A 20824-nucleotide genomic window follows, 5' to 3' on the forward strand; every position below is an offset into this window, starting at 1 on the left:
TTCTTTTTGTTCAATTGGAGAAATGTGGGAAAGTACAGGGGGAGGACATAAAAGTGTTGTTATTTGGAGGTGATTGAGTGTGGGGTGTTGAGTAAGCTTAGAAATCAGTTCACTGAGATGCTACCTCAAGAGAGTCATTGGCTCCAGGAGATTGTGTTTCAGAAAGAGAAAATATGTCAGTAATTTGTTCTATTGGATCATAGTTTGACACTCAACCTGGGAAAATTTTCACAAAAGAAAGTGTGCGTGATGATATTTTTGTATCTTAAACATAAAAAATTAGTTTGGCTTTATTTATTAGCTGGAGGATCTAACCTAAGTGGTCAAATGATATTATCTTAATTCACACATTTTTTGCACATCCAGGTTGGTTGACAATCACATAAGAAGTGAAAATATCGAACAGAATAAAATTGATGAGACCAAAAGTAATAACCCTAGTGTTTTTCAAACTATATACCATAGAAAACTCTTTCTAATGATATTGAGAAAATCTTTGAAGCTATTCATAGAATAGATGGAGCACAAGTTGTACATGACGACAAAGTGGTGGTTTTTTAGTCGGTCTTCAGGAAAAGAAATCCAGGGGCAGAATTCGGTCTTACACAGGTAAGTAAAAGACACTGCAGTAAAGGTATGTAACAAAGAGGAAGTCATCGGTACAATACAAGTTGTGGTTGAACGTTCAGAATTGGTGCTGGCCCTCACTGCTATGATAAACAATGTAAGGGGTTTTACAGGGATGGCAAGCACACAAACAGTGTTACGCCAAAGCATTATCTCCTTGGCTTCATCTTCGCTAAGGTTTTAGAATGGATCTAATGGCTACACTGTGCTCATCAAAATATGTCCAGTATGTTACGTTCGTGATTCCAAGTCATCTACCGGTCTCTTTGAAAACTGGATATATCATCAAATAGGTAACACATCACAATGTCAAGCAAAAATCTGAAGCTTGACAGATTCCCACCATGCTACTGACAAATATGACATGATAAACTAGAAATTGTATGCATGAGATATCAGTATTAAATCGATGGACATATATTATAACACGGTTAACAAGTGGCATCATGAATGACAACTCTTTATGTAATAAAATTACCAATTTGGAGCCACAGAGAATGAAACAACGAATTACTAGACAAATATAACCATTTGAGATTGGTTTTCAAAAGTCAACAAATAGTTGAGATCTATATAACTAAACAAACAAGTTTGAACACATATGTGTTCAGCTCGTTAACGTTAGTGAAAAATGTTTATGAACAACGTTTGTGAATAATATTTACGAATCATATTCATTAATAAAACTCTTATCAATATGCTAAATAAATAATAAAATAAAATAAAATAAATAAATAAATTTAAATTATCAAACTTAATAATCAATCAAATAACTAAAAATTTCAAACAATCAAACAAGCTTGAATTGAGAGCTTTATAACATCTAAACAAACCAAACTCCAAACTCAAGCCAAGTTTGAATTGAAGCTAAGTTTGAATTGAGATCTTGATAACATCTAAATGAACCAAGTTCAAGTCAGGATTCAAACAAGCTCAAGCTCATAAAAAATAAACCAAGTTAAGTTTGAACAAGTATTTCAAAGGCTTAATTCATTTTAAACTTGGTTCAGTTACCTTATTAAACAAGTTTGAACACCCTAAAATTCAGCTTCGTTTGCAGAACCAACAATTTAATTCCAGTTCCCTGTCGAATTTGCTTCATTGCAGCCAAGCATTATGACAGATGAATTAGGAATTGCCGGAGACTAGGGCAGAAATGGAAGACAGAGCCACCCGTCCACGAATCTAGGGATAGAGGAACGGATGGCAGCATGCATGGTTGATGCACAGTGACTTCAACCCAATCGGAGCACAACGACCTTAAACCAGAAACTAAACTCTGATTGAAATCGGAACATAATAACAAAAGGCATACCTTTGGTGAAATCCGGCGAGATCAGGCCTTATCGCTGGGCGGTGGCGAGGAGGAGCGGCGATGGGAAGACGCCAAGGAATGAGCAAACCCCGACGACGCCAGCAGCGAGATCCAAAGAGGGGAAGGAACTGGAAAATCCCGGCGGCGTCGGCAAGCAGTCGGGAGACGAGAAGACTCGGCAGAAATCTGGGTAGTTTAGGGCGAAGTCTCATTTATAGAAAGACCAGCTGAGTTTAGAAATTTCAATAGGATCCCTATATTTTACAGTAAGGGCTCAATATTTATTAAAATTATAAGGAGAACCTCACTGTGTTTCGATTTATTCATTTATTTACTTCTCTCTGGGATCCGCTCGCCGTTGCCGCCGCCGCCGCCGCCGCCGACGAGATGAATCCCATGATTTGGCACAAGGTCGCTGCAATTTCCGGTACGTATCTCCTCATCACCGTCGTCGCCTGCCCTCGATGCGTTCTCTTCGTTTCTCCTAATCTGATCCGTGATTTCTCTGGTACCTTTTTTTCCCCAACCGGATCAGGGGTCGCTGCTCTCGGCCTCGGGACTTACGGATCGCATGGCTTCCGGCCAAAAGACGAAACTTTCAAAGAGGTTCTTCTTCGCACGTCCCTATTTGGCCAATTTGTTCAAAAATTGCTAGGGTTAGATTTTCCCCAACTACGTCTCCATGTTTCGTTTGTGTTATTGTTTTTTTCAAAGGTTTGGCGCACTGCATCTCTCTACCACTTGGTCCACACCGCCGCCTTGGTCGGAGCTCCGGTCGCCAAACACCCCAACATCGTGAGTCCTCTATTGATTTGGATGATCAACTTATTTAACATTCCGGTTCCAGCGGCACAATTTTCCCTTTTCTTCCTTTTGCATTATGCAGTTCGGAGGGCTTCTGACTGCTGGTATCCTGGCGTTCTCTGGATCGTGAGTTCTTTTCCTTGACTCAATCCGTTTTAGGTTCATCCCCTTGTAAATGTGGTTCCGTTGTATTATATTCATTGAATGGATTGAGTTTAAAGCTCAATATTATGATCATATTTCTTTTCAAAACCATAGTTTATATTTTGTTTTTTGGAAATTTAATCCATCGATATGGTTTCTGCTGAGCAAACAAAGCAATTTAGGATGGTAAAGGAAGCAGTTTAAATGAAGCTTGAGATGTTCTAGTTGTATGTGTTAATTTCATAGGAGATGGAAAATTGGGCGTTCAAAGGTATCCTGAATTATATAACTGATTACAAAATTGTTTTCTTGACCTAGAAAACTATGTCTATGTTAAGAATTTCATTTTGCCTATCCGATTTTCACCTTGCTATGACATGTATCATCTGGTGTTACCCTAATGTAAATCCATATCAGAAATTGTGGACTAATTAAAAAGGGTTTACTAGTCCTAAATGAATTTGCTTCAATTAACTTGAGCTTATGCATTTTGGGCAATAGTTGATGTATCAATTGGCCCATTAGGTTGGGTAGCGACAAATAGTTTTTGTGTGGAGTTCTTCCTATGCTATGGGGAAAAAACAAAAACAAACATCAAATGGCAACTTGAGATGGAATAATGGATGTTCTAAAGCTCAATATTATGATCATATTTCTTTTCATATTTTAGTTTATCCTTGTTTTTATAATTTTGGTCCATTGATATCATTTAGCAAACAAAGCAATCAAGGATGGTAAAGGAAGCCGTTTAAATGAAGCTTGAGATATTACAGTTGTGTGTGTTAATTTTATAGAAGAGTATTAACTATTGGAGATGCAAACTTGGGAGTTCGAAAAAAAACAAAACAAACATCAAATGGCAACTTGAGATGGGCTAATGGATGTTCTTAAATTGTAATTTAGACATGCTTTGCTTCATTGTCAACTTTAGTTCCTTGTTTGTGGATCGAGAATTTCTATTTGCAAATTGATCAACATAAATGCTAATTAGCAAACAAATCATTAGATTAGCAGTTTATATCCATATGGGAAAGATGCTTACCTCATTAATCTTCTGCACAAGTGAATTACCATGTATTCTCCGTTAAACTCAACCCTCTGAACCTTTACTTCGTTGACATGAGTTCTTGCCATTGAAATGATGCTTCTTTCTATTTGATTCATGCTTCATGCGCTTGTTGTTTGTTTAGGTGCTACGCTACAGCATATCTCGAAGATAGACAATACTCTTTTCTCGCACCGTTTGGTGGCTTTGCATTCATCGGAGCTTGGGCCAGTTTAATCTTCTGATTCATAATGCTTCAAACAGCTGAGGTGTTGTATTCTGCTTGAGCTAACCGGGACTCTTATTCTACCCAGTCCAATCTTCTCACCATCGTGCTATCTTGGATGCTCGCATGAACACTTTTTGCTGCTCCAAAATTCTTAAATGCTCGATGTGTTGTTATAGACTTGCTCGACAAAACAATGTGAACTTGTATCGGGTTGGCGGATGACTAAAACTGCTATAGCAACTGAACTGCATCGTTCTTTCTGCCATTAACTGAATTGTGAGTTTGTTTTTGCAAACCTAAGTGGCTAGTGTTTGAATATTTGCTATTGTAATAATTTAATCTCATAATTAAACTCTGAGATTGTTTTACAGAAATTACAGATACTATCGACGTGTTATAGATAAGAATATAAATGTTTTTTATTTTTAAATTATTTAAATATTTATGTTAGATTATAAATAGGTATCTACCTTAAAATTTGTAAGGCAAAAATTAAAAAGGCGTCTCTAATTATCAGAATCGTCCAACGAGTTCTTCAATATATTTCTCATTGTGCCTTGTTGTACAAGTTACGAGTTAAAATTTCTAAAAGTTAAATAGATTAAGTAAAAATCACTATAAAATTGAATTAAAAATAGTTTTTTGATATAAAAAAACTTCTACGTATAATTTTTTTTAAATAAAATCGATTTTTTTAAATATTAAAATAATACGCTGCACTAGCTTTTTAACTTTTTTTAATAATGGACCTTTTTTTAGATTTGAATAATTAGGGGTGTCGTTTAATTTTTACCTAAATTCGTGAATATTTATGACTATTTTAATTTTTTTAAATACTTGAGTTGGGTAGAAAACTAAAATCAAGGATTTGGATGGTCAAGATGAATATTTTTGCTCTCGCTATTTTACTCTTAAATTTGCTCCACTCCTGTCCTGCCTCCCAAAACCGGTCCGGTTCGTCTACTACCCACTTTATAGCTTCCCGTTTCGACATCTCCGGAGGCAAAAAACCTTTGCGTTCATCACTGAACCCTCGCTGCCCGGCGATGTTCTCCCCCGCGGCGAGGAAGCCGCATCTCGCCGGCGTCACCTCTCAGAAGGGAAGGAACCAGCAGGACTCCCCGTCTACCCCGATCGAAGATGCCCGCCATTCCCTCATCGCCCCCTCCGTCCCCGGCCGACCGTTAACTGGCACGCCCGCACCCTGGTCCTCTCGCCTCTCCGTACTCGCCAGGTATTCCCTCGCTCCGAGTCATCTTCTACGTCTCATCCCGGATCTCGAGGTACTGTAGATCTTCCTCGGCGTGGTCATTTATCTTGTTTGAAATGAGGGCTTCTTGACGGGCGGATGATGATAATTGTCACCCACGCATGATTTTTTGGATAGGAAAGGATATGAAACTAAGTACTTATTTATCTCACCAGTTAGTTGTATTATCTCCTTTTCTTCCTATACATTCAGATTGAGGTTGTTTTGTGGCAATTGGTTTTTCTTTTTGTTCAATTGGAGAAATGTGGGAAAGTACAGGGGGAGGACATAAAAGTGTTGTTATTTGGAGGTGATTGAGTGTGGGGTGTTGAGTAAGCTTAGAAATCAGTTCACTGAGATGCTACCTCAAGAGAGTCATTGACTCCAGGAGATTGTGTTTCAGAAAGAGAAAAGATGTCAGTAATGTGTTCTATTGGATCATAGTTTGACACTCAACCTGGGAAAATTTTCACAAAAGAAAGTGCGCGTGATGATATTTTTGTATCTTAAACATAAAAAATTAGTTTGGCTTTATTTATTAGCTGGAGGATCTAACCTAAGTGGTCAAATGATATTATCTTAATTCACACATTTTTTGCACATCCAGGTTGGTTGACAATCACATAAGATCCTCCAGGATTACGAGTACTGAAATCTTGAGATTTGATTTCAAGAACCTTTTTTCAAGTGACAATTACTGATTGGTTGGACATCGACTCACTGCAAGGTTCTTATTATGTGTTCTCTTTGAAGTGGTCATAGTCTTGCTTTATTTAAATATTTATTCTAATACAAAAAAGTTCCTATTTATGAAACATTGTCAAATGTCATGAGCCTAATTTCCCAGCATAAAAGTTCTGATGAACATTATTTCCTCAATTTGAATTTCATCTTGGAAAACCTTGTCAGGTAGCACCAGTATTCAAATGAACATATCTCAATGCCTAAGTGGAACAATTGATTAGAGATGTGAAAAAACTGATGTAAGAGGCAATTGGTCAGAGTCTGATAGGCATAAATAGTCAAAATTTATTTCCTGTTAGGAAGCCTTAAAGTGACATATCCATCCATTCTTTAAGGTAGTGTTGTTTGGAAATTTTGTTGGCGTGTTTTGTTTTCTGCTCACTTCTATGATACTCTTAACTACTCATTTTGTTAAAGAAGTGAAATGAATTTATATTTATTTTTGGACATGTATTTTAATTTTTGTAAAGGTATTATATGAGTTTGACTTGATTATTATTTTGCAAATTTTACTTTTGCATGTGCTTTGCATCTACCTCGTGTCACTTTTTATTTTGTTAGTCAGAATTCATATGCATACTTTGGATTCACTGCCGAGACGTTGGTCCTGCTAACTGTCCTTTTTCAGCAAAGTATAGCAGCTAATATCTCCTTCTTCATCACCTAGATTTCAAAGTGTAAAAGAAGCAAATAGGACAGATACATCCAAACAAATTGAACCAGTTTATGTGGGAGAATTTCCTCAGGTTGTACGTAATGCACAAGCCCATGTTCTGCAAAAGGGTTTCGGTAACTTAGTTTTCAATTCTGGTTTTATTTTTGATATATCATCCATTTGCTACAAGTTGTGAGATCTCCTTACAAATTAAACTTGTTTTCTTCATTGCAGATAACAGCTGTCTTGCTGGTGGTATTGATAAAGGAACATCTCTTTCCTGGATGATATGCGGCACCCAACTCTTTATATGGAGCTATTTGTCTGATGCTGCTGTTCCCAAAAATTGTATTGTGCTTAAGATCCCATCTACAGTCGCAGATATGAACTTCAATGTCATGGATAAACCTGGTAGAAGTTGGTTGGTTTGTGTTGTCAATTGGGACATTTCATCCAGAAAATTATTTGAGCAGTGTAATTCTGCTGGTATCATCCTTTATAACAGACAAACTGGAGCCTTGGCATACTGGTCTGACATCTACTCTGAAAGTTCGCATTCTCCAATGGTTAGCTTAGCTACTCAACCATTAGAAGAGAGTGATAGATCAATGGGACTAGAAAGATTTAACTCCATCATTGCTACTGCAATACCTGGTAATTCTCAAGAATGTCTTGCTCTAGCTTGTCAAGCAACAGGAGGCTTATGGCTGTTCAAATTTTCACTATCTGGAATCCACCAGGAAATGATTTCATTAAATATTTTAAACAGTAATTTTAATAGCTCTCCTGTAAATGCCAGGTCTTTAGTCTGGGATCCACAACATGCTTTCTCAGGTGAATCAGGTCTACGGTTCTTTGTGTTGACAGACCATGAGATTCAATATTGGAATATTGTTCTTGCACCTAGCATAAATGTTCAAAAGATATGGAGTCATGAAATTGTTGGTAATGATAGTCAGTTGGGTATTAAAAAGGATCTAGCAGGACAAAAGCAGATTTGGCTTCTGGATATGCAATTAGATGACCGTGGGAAAGAATTTACAATTCTTGTTGCTACTTCTTGTAAAGATCGAGTAAGCAGCTCAAATTATATACAGTATTCTCTTCTATTAATGCAATATAGCCTGGGTTTCTCTATAAAGAACAGCTCGTTTACAAATGAGAGAATTCTAGAGAAGAAAGCTCTCCAAGTGGTAATTCCTAAAGCACGAGTTGAGGACGAGGCATATCTATTTTCTACAAGGATACGTGTTGGTGGCAAACCATCTGGTTCTGTGGTAATATTAGCTGGAGATGGAACTGCAACTGTTACCAGTTATTGGAGAGGATCCACTCGGCTGTTCCAGTTCGATTTACCCTATGATGGTGGGAAAGTTCTTGACGCTTCTGTTTTTCCATCAGGAGAGGACAATGATGAAGGGGCATGGATTGTCTTAACTGAAAAGGCAGGAGTTTGGGCAATACCTGAAAAGGCTATTCTACTTGGCGCCGTTGATCCTCCGGAACGAAGTTTATCTCGGAAGGGGAGTTCTAATGAAAGGGTTGTAGATGAAGAAAAAAGAAGCCAGGGAACCAGAGGCAACACCGTCGCTAAAAAGCATAGTTATGAACGGTGGGGTCCCAGTGATAGACAACAAGCGGCTTTAGTTGCAAAAACTGCTCAGGATGAAGAAGCTGAAGCACTACTAGGTCGTCTTTTTCATGAATTTCTTTCATCTGGTGAAGTTGAAGACATACTTGACAATCTCAGAGAAAAAGGAGCATTTTTAAAAGAAGATGAAACAAATGTTTTTACTCGCATAAGCAAATCTATTATTGATACATTAGCTAAACACTGGACAACAACCCGAGGAGCTGAATTTGTGGCTTCATCTGTTGTGTCATCACTTCTTTTGGATAAGCAGCAGAAGCATCAGAAGTATCTCCATTTTCTCACTTTGACCAAGTGTCATCAAGAACTATCTAGTAAGCAGAGTAAGTCTAATGCCTTATTAATGAATGTTCTCTGAGTTTTGACTATATCTGTCATATTTAGCCATTCAGCATCTGCCTGTAAGTTCTAACATGCTCTTTGTTGAATGCCACATGCTTAGACCTTGCAAACTATTTTTAGATATTACATGTGTATGGTATGAAGCCATGTAGTTGTATTCATTTGTTCCTTTCTGTGGATTCGTACTCACTAACTTATGTAACACAATAGCTTCTTTTCAATCTGTGAAGAAAATTCAACCTTCAATAATTCATTAGATATGTATGATTTTTTGGTCCTTTCTGGGACTGTGCATATTGCTTTTAGTAAACCGACACTAATCCTTGAAATTTGACATGTAAAGTTCTTTTGAACATGGAAAATAATTATCAGATGTGCTATAAGAAGTATTATTTAATGTGTAGCATTACAACTATTTCCTAGCAGATGCTTCTTAGAAATTTCCATATGATTTGATGTCCCTCTTTAATGATTAATAATCATATGTCGCAGATTCAGTTCTAAATTTAACTGTATTTTCTTATATTAATTTAATGCTTAGTAGTTCCATATTCTACATATTTGAACTTATAATGGGATCTTGTTGAGGCCGTTTGAGTGATACCAAATTTGAATGCCCTTTTTGAAAGATAACATCCTTAACTGTTTAATCTTTTACATGTGCACAAGGAAAGCCACTTTTCTTTGACCTTGTCAAGCTGTCCAATGTCTTTGGTTGCATAATTCTTATCATTTAGATACCTTTTAATATTGAAGTTCAGGAATGAAATTCAATTGGAACAATTTCAAGCAAATTATTCTGATACTTCCACTTTCTGTTATTAGTCCAATTAAATCCCAGTAAGAAGAGTTCTGATCCAAGTATCTGATGCTAGCTATATTACACAATAACCTAATTGTTCGCAAATTAATCTGAGAGAATCTCCAGTGTTTGAAGGAGAACGAATATTTTGGAGAAGCTAAATTATCTGAAGGCTTAGCAATTAAAACATGAAGGGAGAAAAACACACCTTATGAAAGTTGCAATAAAAGCTTTAGTCAACTAGCATATGTAAACATGTCTTGATGTAAAGCCGGAAAGTTGATTAGAAAGCTTATCTTTAGAGTTAGTTACAATTATAAATCTTCACAAATTAATGAGTCTGATTTCTCAGTCAGCCTAGTTTTTTTTTTTTTTTTGCAAAAGCAATTGTGCATAGAAATGGACTTGATTATTCAACTCTATCATATTTACACCATTGGTTTCTCTGGGCTATTTTTAGTGAGTTAGAGTTCTGGTTGTGCAGTTTGACTTTCATTGTTCTTATTCTCACCATACGATAAGTTCTTCATAAGGAAAAAAGTTAAACATTAATGGAAGTAAGATTGTTTATGCATTGCTAATGCTTTGTGAATCATTATATCTTATTTAACCTTGCTATGGGAATAGCAGTGGAACTGTTATCACATTCATGTTTGAGGCAGCTTCATGCTTTGTTTCCCTCTTTTCTGCACATTGCTGTCACTAAATTCATCCTTCACTAAAGTCATCCTTTTCTTCCTCGTAGGATCTTCAACGCTAATTATTATGGAACACGGTGAAAAGCTTTTTAGTATGATTCAATTAAGGGAATTACAAAATATTCTTAGTCAGAGTCGAAAACACTTGTATGATTCACCATCCCATGTAGAAGCATCTGGTTCTCTTTGGACTCTGATTCAGTTAGTTGGTGAGAAAGCACGAAGGAATACTGTTCTTCTTATGGATCGTGATAATATGGAAGTATTTTACACTAAAATATCTGATATAGAAGAGCTATTTTATTGCTTATCTCAACATGTTGAGTACATAGTGGGTAGAGATCAACCATTCAGTATACAGGTGCAACGTGCTTGTGAAGTATCGAATGCCTGCACAACTTTGATTCATGCTGCTATGCACTACAGAGACGAGCACAAAAACTGGTATCCTTCTCTTGAAGGATTAACACCCTGGAACTGCCAGCATGTAGTTCGGTCAGGCCTCTGGAAAATAGCATATTCTATTATGCAGCTCCTAAAAGAGGTGGAAGCTATTGATATGCCTGTGGTGTCAGAAATGTGGTCCCAGTTAGAAAGACTCACTGATGTATTGTTGGAGTCTTATATCAGTGCAATTACGGCTAAAATTGAACTTGGAGAAGAACACCAATCTCTAATAGTTGAGTACTGTAGCAGGAGAGATGAGCTTCTTGCTTGTCTCTATGAGCTAGCTAAAAGATTAACCCAATTGAAGTGTCTGGTAAGTTCTGGTGGTGTTTGTATGCACTTTCGTAATTCATTTCCTAGCATGTGAATGTAATTTTTCATAGTTTCTATTATTTCATAAGGCGCTTAAAACTTCTTTATCCTTTTTTTTTAAAAAAAATTCCCCGCCCATGTAATTGTAAACCCATCTAGGAGTTCCAAGCACAAGCAAGAACGGCACAATCAAACCCATACAAAGAAAATCAAGTGAAGATCATAGAAAATATCTTCTTGCTTGTGAGTTTGCTTGCTTACTATTTATTTATAATATTTCTGAAGTAGCACATCCTGGAAAAGGAGGGCTTCTTAACTTGGATTTCTACTTCTGCATACCCTGATCTTGCAATAAGCATACTTAATGGATAACTAGAGAAATTCTTGGAGAGAGTATTCCTATTATACTGCCAGCTAATATCAGACCGCTCTGCTAACAAAAAGAGGCTATCCTCCTACCCGATCAATGAATATCTGTAATTGATTTTGTCCCAGTCACTTTTTGAGTAAAGGCTGTGGACACCCCTATTCTATTAGGGTTTGGTTTTGACTAAGTTTTGTCTCTCCAATGAATATGATATTACTAGTTCTTTAGATACTACAAAGACTCAATGTATATTGTTTTTGAGGTTTTAATCTTCTTAACAAACTGATTATCAGATGGAGTCAGAAATACGAGCCAGCATTATAAGCTCTTGTAGTCATAGTCATATCATAACTCCGCACAAACCAGGCATGGCCAGTCCCAAGCCCGAATAAAGGAGGATTGCATTAGGTTGTCAGCATCATTGAAACTATGACAAATGTTCAACGAATGAATCCATTAAACTATTGTGCTAATGCTAGGTTATTTCCCGGAAGGAACGTGTTACAGGGTTCGATTGTAATGTCTCGGTAAGGACTACTACATCTCCAACACTGTAGTGCTAAATATGCAAGAGTTACATCAAGGATCGGCTCTAAGTTCTTATTTTTTTACACTAGTTATGGACGAATTCATTACACATAGTACCATGGTGCATGTTGTTTGTAGATGATATTGTTTTGGTAGATGAAACATGTGAAAAAGTTAATACTAAACTAGAATCTTGGCGGAAACACTAGAAGAAAAAGATATTATGCTTAGTAGAATAAAGACAGAATATATGAAATTTAAGTTTAGCAATATTTGACGTAATGAGACAATTGTTAAGATAGGAGATGACGAGTTGTCTGGAACTGAGAGTTTTAAATATTTAGGATCATTTTTGTAAAACGATGAAGGGATTGAGAGATGTCTTACATAGAATACAAGCAGGATGGTTGAAATGGAGAGCTTCGGGTGTTTTATGTGACCATAAAGTATTTCTAAAATTTAAAAGAGAATTTTATAAAACTGTAATTAGACTTGCTATGTTATATGGAGCTGAATGTTAGGTTATGACTCGAATACATGAGTAGAAGATGAGAGTTGTAGAGATAGGATGTTAAAGTGGATGTGTGGACATACGAGAATAGATAATAAGAAATGAGAGCAATAGAGAGAAAGTCGGCGTTGCATTTATTGAGAGAAAACTCCGAGAGACACATTTAAGTATGGTCATATACTTCGATGGCCAATAAATGCTCCAGTTAGGGGATGTGAAACTATAACAAACACATTTATCAAACGAGGAAGCGGAAGACCAAAAAAGACTTGGTTAGCAACAATAAAACAAAATAAAATTTATTTAAATATAGATGATGATATAGAAGGAGATAGAGAGCTCAATGGTGTAAAAGGATCCATATAGCCGACCCCACTTAGTGGGATAAAGCTTGGTTGTTGTTGTTGTAGTCATATATCATAGTAATTCCTCCATGTCAATGCTACAGATATTTTTCACAACCAGAAAATAGCAACCATAAGTTTTAAGACAGAAGTTATTGAAAGAAATAAATAAGATGATGCATTATTTACTGAAAGTGAGTAGACATATTCTTTGTATTTTTTTAAATAACTAAAAGGGTGGTGCATATTCTCCATGTTGCCACCATGGTCATTATAATGGAAAGTTTGACATGATGTAAAATCAGAATATTATATGTAGTAAATCAGAGGTTCAAAACTCTTTTTGTTGACATGAAAATGTCTTGGTAGTAGAGGACTGGGAATGAGAACTAAATATCACTCGCAAGCTGAGAGCTATGACTGAAAATTAGTTTGAATCACATATTATGCACATATTCACATGATACTTACATGCCTTAGTGAGATGGCATGATGACTTGAGATTTCTCATGGCACACTATCTCCAGAGTGAGGTATAAGGGACTGTGATGGAGATTTCTTGGTAGGCTGATGTCTTGGAGACTTGGGTTCATAATAATACATTCTAACATAAAGTTTACTAGTCTTGCAACTTTGTGAACTCTCATACTTACTAATACTCTTCACTCTTCATCAATGTCTTGCAAATTTGATCACAAATTAATCTTACCTGTCGTAGATTTCCAAGTTATAAATGCTATTAATTTGTTAAAATTTTCTCCTATTCGAGTCTTATGTTTACAAATTAACATTACCTATAATAAATCCCTTCTAGTTGTGGATGTTACTAATTGTTTATATGTTTTTCTTCAGGAGACACACATAGGCGTTGATGATCTTGACAGAAAGGAAGCCATATTTAGAGAAGTCACTGAACCTCTACTCTTGATTGCAAAGAGACATGAAGCCTACCAAACATTGTGGCAACTATGTTATGACCTTAGTGATACCAGACTTCTCCGGAGCCTTATGGTATGGACCCAGAAACAGACTTTTCTATTGCCATGAATACCTTATGCATGTCTATGAATCTTTCAATATGCTTGTGCTTGTAGGAATCGTTCTTTTGCATTCTCTTACATCTGCTATGCTTGAAATATTTAGAATGTGTTTTATTAGGTAATGGAATTTGGTGGGAAGATAATCTTGAATCAGAATGCATTTATTTTCACTGCCCTATTCATTTGGGGGTTCATTGGCTACAGTTTGTGTGTATTCTTTTAGGTGATTTATGCTTTCTTATTCTTTATGTAAATTATGCAGCATGAGAGTGTTGGGCCAAAAGGAGGGTTCAGCTATTTTGTCTTTAAGCAGCTGATGACAAGCCAACAGTTCTCTAAGCTTTTGAGACTCGGAGAAGAATTCCAAGATGAGTTAACTATTTTTTTGAAGGAACATAAGGATCTACTGTGGCTGCATGAGATATTTCTGAACCAATTTTCAGCAGCTTCAGAAACTCTTCATGCCGTTGCTCTATCCCCAGATGATAGTTTGCACCCAACAGCTGAAGAATCACCAACTGAAACAAAGAGGTTCCTGTCACTTGTTGACAGAAGACGTCTACTTAATCTTTCCAAAATTGCTGCAGCTGCAGGTTTAGTCCCTCACTCTTCAATCTTATTTAACAGAAAGAAGCCTATATTAGTCCTTAAATTATATTCCTCACAAACTCAAAATCGAAGAGTAAATTTCTTGCCACTTGTTCATAAATTGCTATTAGTCCAATTAATCTATCATGATGTAGTGTTACCCAAGCAAAGCATTTGATGATCCATATGCACTAAATCAAATTATGATAATCAGCATTCAAAATTGACTCAGATTTCATTTTGATACGGTGATTCATCTAAAAGAAAATTCATCTGTATACTTGACATTTATTGACGTGTCATTGGTTTTTAGAGACTAGTAACACTAGCTATATCATCCTTTGCTGTGTGGTGAAACTTGCCAAGTCTAGCCATTCAATTGGCTTTCAGCTTGCCAAATCTGTGGAAAAGGTTTTGATGTCATTAATACTGTTTTGATTGCATCTGTAGGTTGTGTTTTATGGGACCAATGGACATAGGTTGGCAGGATTTTCAGTTGTATACATGAAATTTAATAATGTTTTCTAGGTCTTTTTTTTTTTTTTTTTTTTGACTCTAGCTGCTTTCTTTGATACCTTGGTCTAAACTCTGAAATTGATCTATGGTATTGGCAACAAAATCTTCATGGAAATTCACACTAAAGTAGTAGAACACTTGACAGTTGAAGTTAGAATTTATGCTTACCAATAAGGAACAAATATTGCAAATTTCATCATATGCTTGGAAGTCGGAGTTAATATCCGATTTGCATTTTCCCCATATTTCTAATTTCTATGCCTTTGTAAAATATTCTGAAAAAATCTAGACTTTTATTTTAAGTGAGATGCTATTGGAAAGGTTTGAACCCTTTAAACCTTTATAAGGGAGCAAATAGGGGTGTCAATTCGGATGGGTCGGGTTGGAAATTTTTTTTTTATAAAAAATCTCAACCCGACCCAAACCTGAATATAATCCAAAACCCTTAAATCCGAACCCGACCAGAATAACCCGATTAAAAATGATTTTTTTTGCTATTTTCCTTATAATTCTTCATTTTTATCTCAATACTTCATTATTATTATACTAACATTGATATTGATATACATAAAAACATCTTAATTTTCAAAATAAAATTTGACTTAACCCCGACAAAATCCACTAAAACTTAAATTCGGATCAACCCGAACCTGACCCAAAAATCTCCAATCCAAAATCCCTTCAATCTGAACTAGACCCGAATCCGAAAACCCCCAATCCGAATTTGATTTTTTCCAAATCGACTCAAGTTGGGTCGGGTCGTTAGGAGCAAACACCTGGCCAACAGGGCAGAAGTCAAGTTTCTAGCCTAGACTTTATCAACCCCAATATTTGGTGCTATCAGGTTGATATATTGATCAAAAAAGTTTGTATGAGCAAATTTGTGACTGATTTCTCTCTTCATATTCTCCATTTGGACTGTGACTTACGATTGTTTGTGACAAAAAATCTTTTTCGCTTCACGCAAGGTTAAAGAGGAGTGGACTCTTTAACCTAAATCTTCAAATTGTTTAGTATACCTATACCCTAATATTGTAAAGGAAAAGGAGTTGACTATGTCACGCCCCGGGGGAGTCTCTGTCCGAAGAAATTTCGGCAGCACCTCCCCTGTACGGGTGACAATCTGAAGCATTTCTACATACATAATATACATCAGCCACAGACGGATGGAATATACACACAACCACGCAGTTATATGTAAACAACCCACTCGGTTGTACTAAAACCAAAACACAACGAAAAATGACAGAAATCAAATACAAACCAAAACACAAAACTGCTAGCCGGCTAGACTTACACAACCAACGACCAATACAAAATACCACATAACAACATCAACGCTCCAGAAGCAAAATCGGAGTGCAAAGCTAAACACACTGATACATAAAACAAATAAAACTTAACGGAAACTATAGTCTTCTGATGTGACGTGGGAACCGGCAGCTAGGATACTCCCAAGCTGGTACCTGAAAAATATAATGTCAACGGGGGTGAGTTCAACAACTCAGCGAATACCAATAGACATGCCTAGTAAGATATATCTAACAGCAATAAACATGGAATACAACTTCCTAATCATATATATAGGAAAAATGCAAAACTGAAATGTAACTGAGGAAGCTGTACTCACTAGGAACTCCTATCCAGACAAAAGGGTCGTCAAACCGAGAGTGTCATATATCCTGTATGCATGTCAAACATATGCATCCAACCAAATGCAGCAAATAAATGCAGCAAGTACAAGGAATAAATGCATCAATGCGTATGATGCCAATGACATGGTCACCCCTGACGCCAGTCAGCCATCTCACACACAATGGTGAGACTGAGTGGGTAGGGCTGTGACAACCGTGCACTCTGACGTCACTACTCCTGATGAGTGACCGAGTGGGCGGGATGCTGTCGGAGTACACACATACTCCTACCCCAAATCATAAATGGGGGAGCGTAATGCTCTCATCTCCCGGTACATCATGACAGGGAGGGATCCCTGACGTGCTAAATGGGGGAGCGTAATGCTCTCATCTCCCGGTACACCATGACAGGGAGGGATCCCTGACGTGCTACCACGCTGCGTCACACTACCCATGAGCGGACCAACAGAGCACCGAACAGAGCAAAACTGACGTGTTACCACGCTACGTCACGCTACCCATGAGCGGACTAACGGAGCACCGAACAGTGATGAAACTGGCGATATGCTCTACAATAATGGAGCAGCCTATCATGCAGCTTGCAATCATGCAAATGGTGCATGACACTAAGCATGACAATATCCTGAACCAAATCCATATATATATAAAAATGTGTACCTTAGTACCAGTAAGTCAAATCCACAGATCTAGGGTATACAGGTCCTCTATGGTATAACAACCTAGGTCCTGAACATATCTACCTCCATAAAATATGTACCAACAATATGCATGGATCAAAGCAAAAGGGTCTAGGTACACAGATCAGATATGATATAAAAATATAGGTACACATGCCAAATAATAAAAATCCAGAATCTAGTCTTAAACTCAGTAAAGCATGGTATGCCACTTACTCTAGGAATTAAGGTACTCATGGCAATAATCACGAGGTATAAACCTGGATGCATAACAAGCGACAAAACAGAACATGCTATGGGTATCAAACCGTGACATACCAAAGACAAACATGATCATTGCTTGTAGCTATAAAATACTATGCATATCCAATTGACAATATCATAAAAGATAAGTCAAGAGGTACCCGCCTCCAATGTAGATCGAGCTAATCAACCTCTATGTCGATGTGCTCGTCCCAAATCCGAATCCTCGTTCCAATGAAGATTTCCAATTGGATCAACTCAGATGTAATCTAATAACATATACAGAATCTGTACAGAACAGACCATCCTCAACAGGAATCTAAAGAAAATCACTGAACATGCTCACCTAAGTGTATGAATAATGATCAGATTCCTCATCTCCACAACAGTTTAATCCTGTTGATACCAAACATATCCATGAGTTGATTATACATCCAACTAGTAGGCAATTAGGGTTTTGAAACCTTAGAGATCAAGAGCATAGCTTACCCAAATTCGCAATTGGTGGATGGTGGTGCAAGCCAGCCACAAAGGTTTACAATTTCTTCCTCCCTACCTTCACGTCCTAGCCTTAATCCAGTACAACTTTAACCGCAATCTTACCCTAACACCAGATAGCCCCTATTAACCCACTGCCAAGAGGAGTGACGGCCGGAAAGTGCTAGCCAGATCGTACTGCTGCCATAGATTTGTTGCCGATGATGGATCAAGGAAGCTAAATCTTTGTCCCCCAACAGATTTTCCTCTCCGATCCAAGACAATGCAAGCTGCTGTTGAAATCGACATGGAAGAAATCAACATTTGTAGATCATTATCATGGTAGAAGATAAGAATAAGGGAAATACCTGTTTGATAGGCCGACCACAGCCAACCCAGCAAAACTAGTGCATGGCGAAGGGGCTCTGTGTGTTGGCGTCGTCGCGATGAAGAAGGTCGGCGTCAGAAATCGAGGCTAGGGCAACACCAATGCTCTAGCGTCGACCCACATCAACCGAGGGTGGCTTCCCATAGTAGGTGGCGATGGATTTGCGCCGGCAACGAAGATGAATCGGTTGGCGCGACATTGCTCCGAGCGGGAAGAAAGAGACCAGGAATTAGGGCACGCTGAGTTGGTGTCGACGCGCAGAGGAGAAGAGAAGCGGCGGCGGCGGCGCTAGGGCTGTGGAATCGGCGTCGCTGGTGTGGAGAAGGAGGCAGCGGTGCGAGAGGGCAAATCGCAGAAGAGTGCTCGAGCGTCGCCGGCGCTTGGGCTGTGAACCGGCGTCGGCTGTAGCACAAAGGGAAGAAGGAACCGTCGTGTGAGAGGAGAAGAAGGCCGCGAGGAGGTTAGGGCACGGCGTCGGGTTCGGCAGGGGGAGAAAGAGGGAAGCACGTGGGAGAAAAACAAGGAAAAAGAAAATTAAAAGAAAAAGGAAATAAACTTTTCCTCGTTAAATCAGGGTAACCTAAACAGGCTTTCCCCGGCCCCATTTTTATCCCCGTAAACTCGTTCATATGAGCTTCGAAAAATTTCTAAAAATACCAGAAAATTCCCTTATTATTATTCGTCATTTTTCGGTATTTTACAGACTACCTCTTCTATATTTGCTCTCATAAGTAGCTTTTATGTTTTTTCTCTTACAGTTTTAGGTAGTTCATATTTTTCATAAAATTTTAAAGAAATATTTTATTCTTGTAATTTGAGCAGTGTCTTCTGTGTTGATAGGGAAGGACATGTATTTTGAGATGAAGGCCAGACGGATAGAAGCTGATTTGCAAATTTTAAAATTGCAGGTGCATTACTCTTTGCTGTCTATCAAAAACAATTCTCACAATTGTAGTTCTCAATATTGCTTCTGACTTTTGAACCTTCTAATTATCTGAGCGTTTTTTTTTTTGAGAGCCCTGGTTTCGTTATATTACTCAATTCTATCTTTCAATTCATTTCAAACTTGAGGCTCAGTTTGTCTTAGGCGCATTGTTTCTGAGTTTATGATCCAAGCGCATTTGGAACTGATTTAATGTTGGGTATCTGTTCTTGTTTTATGGGTTTTTACCTTTATATTTGTATTTTTTGCAGGAAGAAATCATTAGCTATTTATCAGATGGTGTAGATGTAAATGACATCGATAGGCCTCTTCTTCCTGGAGAACTGATCGAAATTTGTTTAAAAGAAGGGAGTAAAGAACTATGTTTAAAAGCGTTTGACGTTTTTGCTTGGACAAGTTCATCATTTCGAAACTCCAACAAAAGCCTTTTGGAGAAATGTTGGCGGGCTGCCGTGGACCAAGAAAACTGGACTCTTATTCTGGCATCAACTGTCGGTTGTAGTGATGAAGTTACCATGGAGTCACTGAGAGAAACAGTGCTATACAAAGCTTCACAGAGATGTTATGGACCTGAATCACTGATTTATGGTGGTAGTTTTGACGAAGTACTGCCTTTGCAGAAAGTGGATTCAGAATCGCCAAATTTTGGGGACTCTTCTTTGTCAGTGGAAGACATTCTCAAACAGCACAAAGACTTTCCTGATGCAGGCAAATTGATGCTGAATGCTGTCCTGCTTGCTGTGATTGAAGACAATGTGATAGTAGAAGAGGATATCGTTATGGAATCTAGATGAAACCCAACACATTATCATTGTCATCCATGAGTCAGAGTCATCACGTAATTTAGATGGAACCTGATGCCTTTCATGGAGTCCCATGCACACTATCTTTGCAGTTGGACTGACGAGACCAACATTTTCTTCGTAAAGTGTCATTTCTTGTTCGCTGAGAAATACTTCATCTGGATCTTATGCCCCTACTGGCACTGTTAATTCCCGAGAGATCTAATGTTCCTCTAGCTCGCAATTCGCCAATTACCCGAATGTTTCTCGTGTACTATGAGAATGAGCATATCAGTGCATGTAATGGTTGGTTGTCAGTGCACTTCTTTTGCTTACTCTTTTGCATCAGATTTCCTCATGCAATTCTGGCTATATTTGTGTGATAACTGTGGGCTCTTACAATTTTCCATTAGACTCTCCAGATTGCATTGCAGCATTGTGCTTCATCCTGACTTTGCTTAGTTTTTGTACGATAAAATTTGAATATGAAAGTTGTGCTTCGTGTTCGAAACATTTTTTTTTTTGATAATATAGGTGTCCAAGTTTTGCTCGATTAACCTGAAGGTACACGGACTTATCATCTGGTTTGCCTATCAGATAAACACATGATCAGATGAACGAGGAGTACCACATGTACATAATATTTGGGGTCCTAGGAACATTTACTTGTAATATCAGTGCATCTATTAACATATATCTTG

General features: G+C 37.6%; 2 protein-coding genes and 1 long non-coding RNA gene across 7 annotated transcripts; 2 read left to right on the forward strand and 1 right to left on the reverse strand.

The window, feature by feature from the left end:
- Positions 1–1569: 1569 nt before the first annotated feature.
- LOC122008411 lies at positions 1570–2136 on the reverse strand. Its single transcript, XR_006119282.1, has 2 exons — positions 1943–2136; positions 1570–1860 (listed from the first exon to the last, which is right to left on the reverse strand). It is a non-coding gene; the product is annotated as an uncharacterized LOC122008411 (long non-coding RNA).
- Positions 2137–2221: 85 nt separating this feature from the next.
- Positions 2222–4550, forward strand: LOC122008410 (transmembrane protein 256 homolog). Of its 2 annotated transcripts, XM_042564130.1 has the most exons (5): positions 2225–2369; positions 2478–2548; positions 2657–2737; positions 2829–2872; positions 4081–4550. In XM_042564130.1, the coding sequence occupies exons 1-5, from the start codon at positions 2330–2332 to the stop codon at positions 4178–4180; spliced, it is 336 nt and encodes a 111-aa protein (XP_042420064.1). In that variant the 5' UTR covers positions 2225–2329; the 3' UTR covers positions 4181–4550. The 2 variants fall into 2 exon arrangements, with proteins under 2 accessions (XP_042420063.1, XP_042420064.1); XM_042564129.1 differs by having other exon boundaries at positions 2222–2369; positions 2478–2737.
- A 555-nt stretch (positions 4551–5105) lies between these two features.
- Positions 5106–20623, forward strand: LOC122008412 (nuclear pore complex protein NUP133-like). Of its 4 annotated transcripts, XM_042564132.1 has the most exons (9): positions 5274–5398; positions 6021–6140; positions 6825–6946; positions 7047–8786; positions 10353–11065; positions 13667–13825; positions 14117–14447; positions 19239–19306; positions 19593–20623. In XM_042564132.1, the coding sequence occupies exons 4-9, from the start codon at positions 7097–7099 to the stop codon at positions 20133–20135; spliced, it is 3504 nt and encodes a 1167-aa protein (XP_042420066.1). In that variant the 5' UTR covers positions 5274–5398; positions 6021–6140; positions 6825–6946; positions 7047–7096; the 3' UTR covers positions 20136–20623. The 4 variants fall into 4 exon arrangements, with proteins under 4 accessions (XP_042420065.1, XP_042420067.1, XP_042420068.1 ...); XM_042564131.1 differs by lacking the exon at positions 6021–6140 and having other exon boundaries at positions 5106–5398; XM_042564133.1 differs by lacking the exon at positions 6021–6140 and having other exon boundaries at positions 5269–5398; positions 6786–6946.
- Positions 20624–20824: the final 201 nt, after the last annotated feature.

This window comes from Zingiber officinale, chromosome 8A (assembly GCF_018446385.1).
Source record: "Zingiber officinale cultivar Zhangliang chromosome 8A, Zo_v1.1, whole genome shotgun sequence".
NCBI lineage: Eukaryota > Viridiplantae > Streptophyta > Magnoliopsida > Zingiberales > Zingiberaceae > Zingiber > Zingiber officinale.

Coding starts and splice junctions, on each gene's coding strand:
- LOC122008410 (XM_042564129.1), top strand. CDS start 2,330: ATGAATCCCATGATTTGGCACAAGGTCGCTGCAATTTCCG. Junction 2,370..2,477: donor CAAGGTCGCTGCAATTTCCG/GTACGTATCTCC, acceptor CAACCGGATCAG/GGGTCGCTGCTCTCGGCCTC. Junction 2,873..4,080: donor ATCCTGGCGTTCTCTGGATC/GTGAGTTCTTTT, acceptor TTGTTTGTTTAG/GTGCTACGCTACAGCATATC.
- LOC122008412 (XM_042564131.1), top strand. CDS start 5,211: ATGTTCTCCCCCGCGGCGAGGAAGCCGCATCTCGCCGGCGTCACCTCT. Junction 5,399..6,824: donor CGCCTCTCCGTACTCGCCAG/GTATTCCCTCGC, acceptor TTCATCACCTAG/ATTTCAAAGTGTAAAAGAAG. Junction 8,787..10,352: donor AGAACTATCTAGTAAGCAGA/GTAAGTCTAATG, acceptor TCTTCCTCGTAG/GATCTTCAACGCTAATTATT.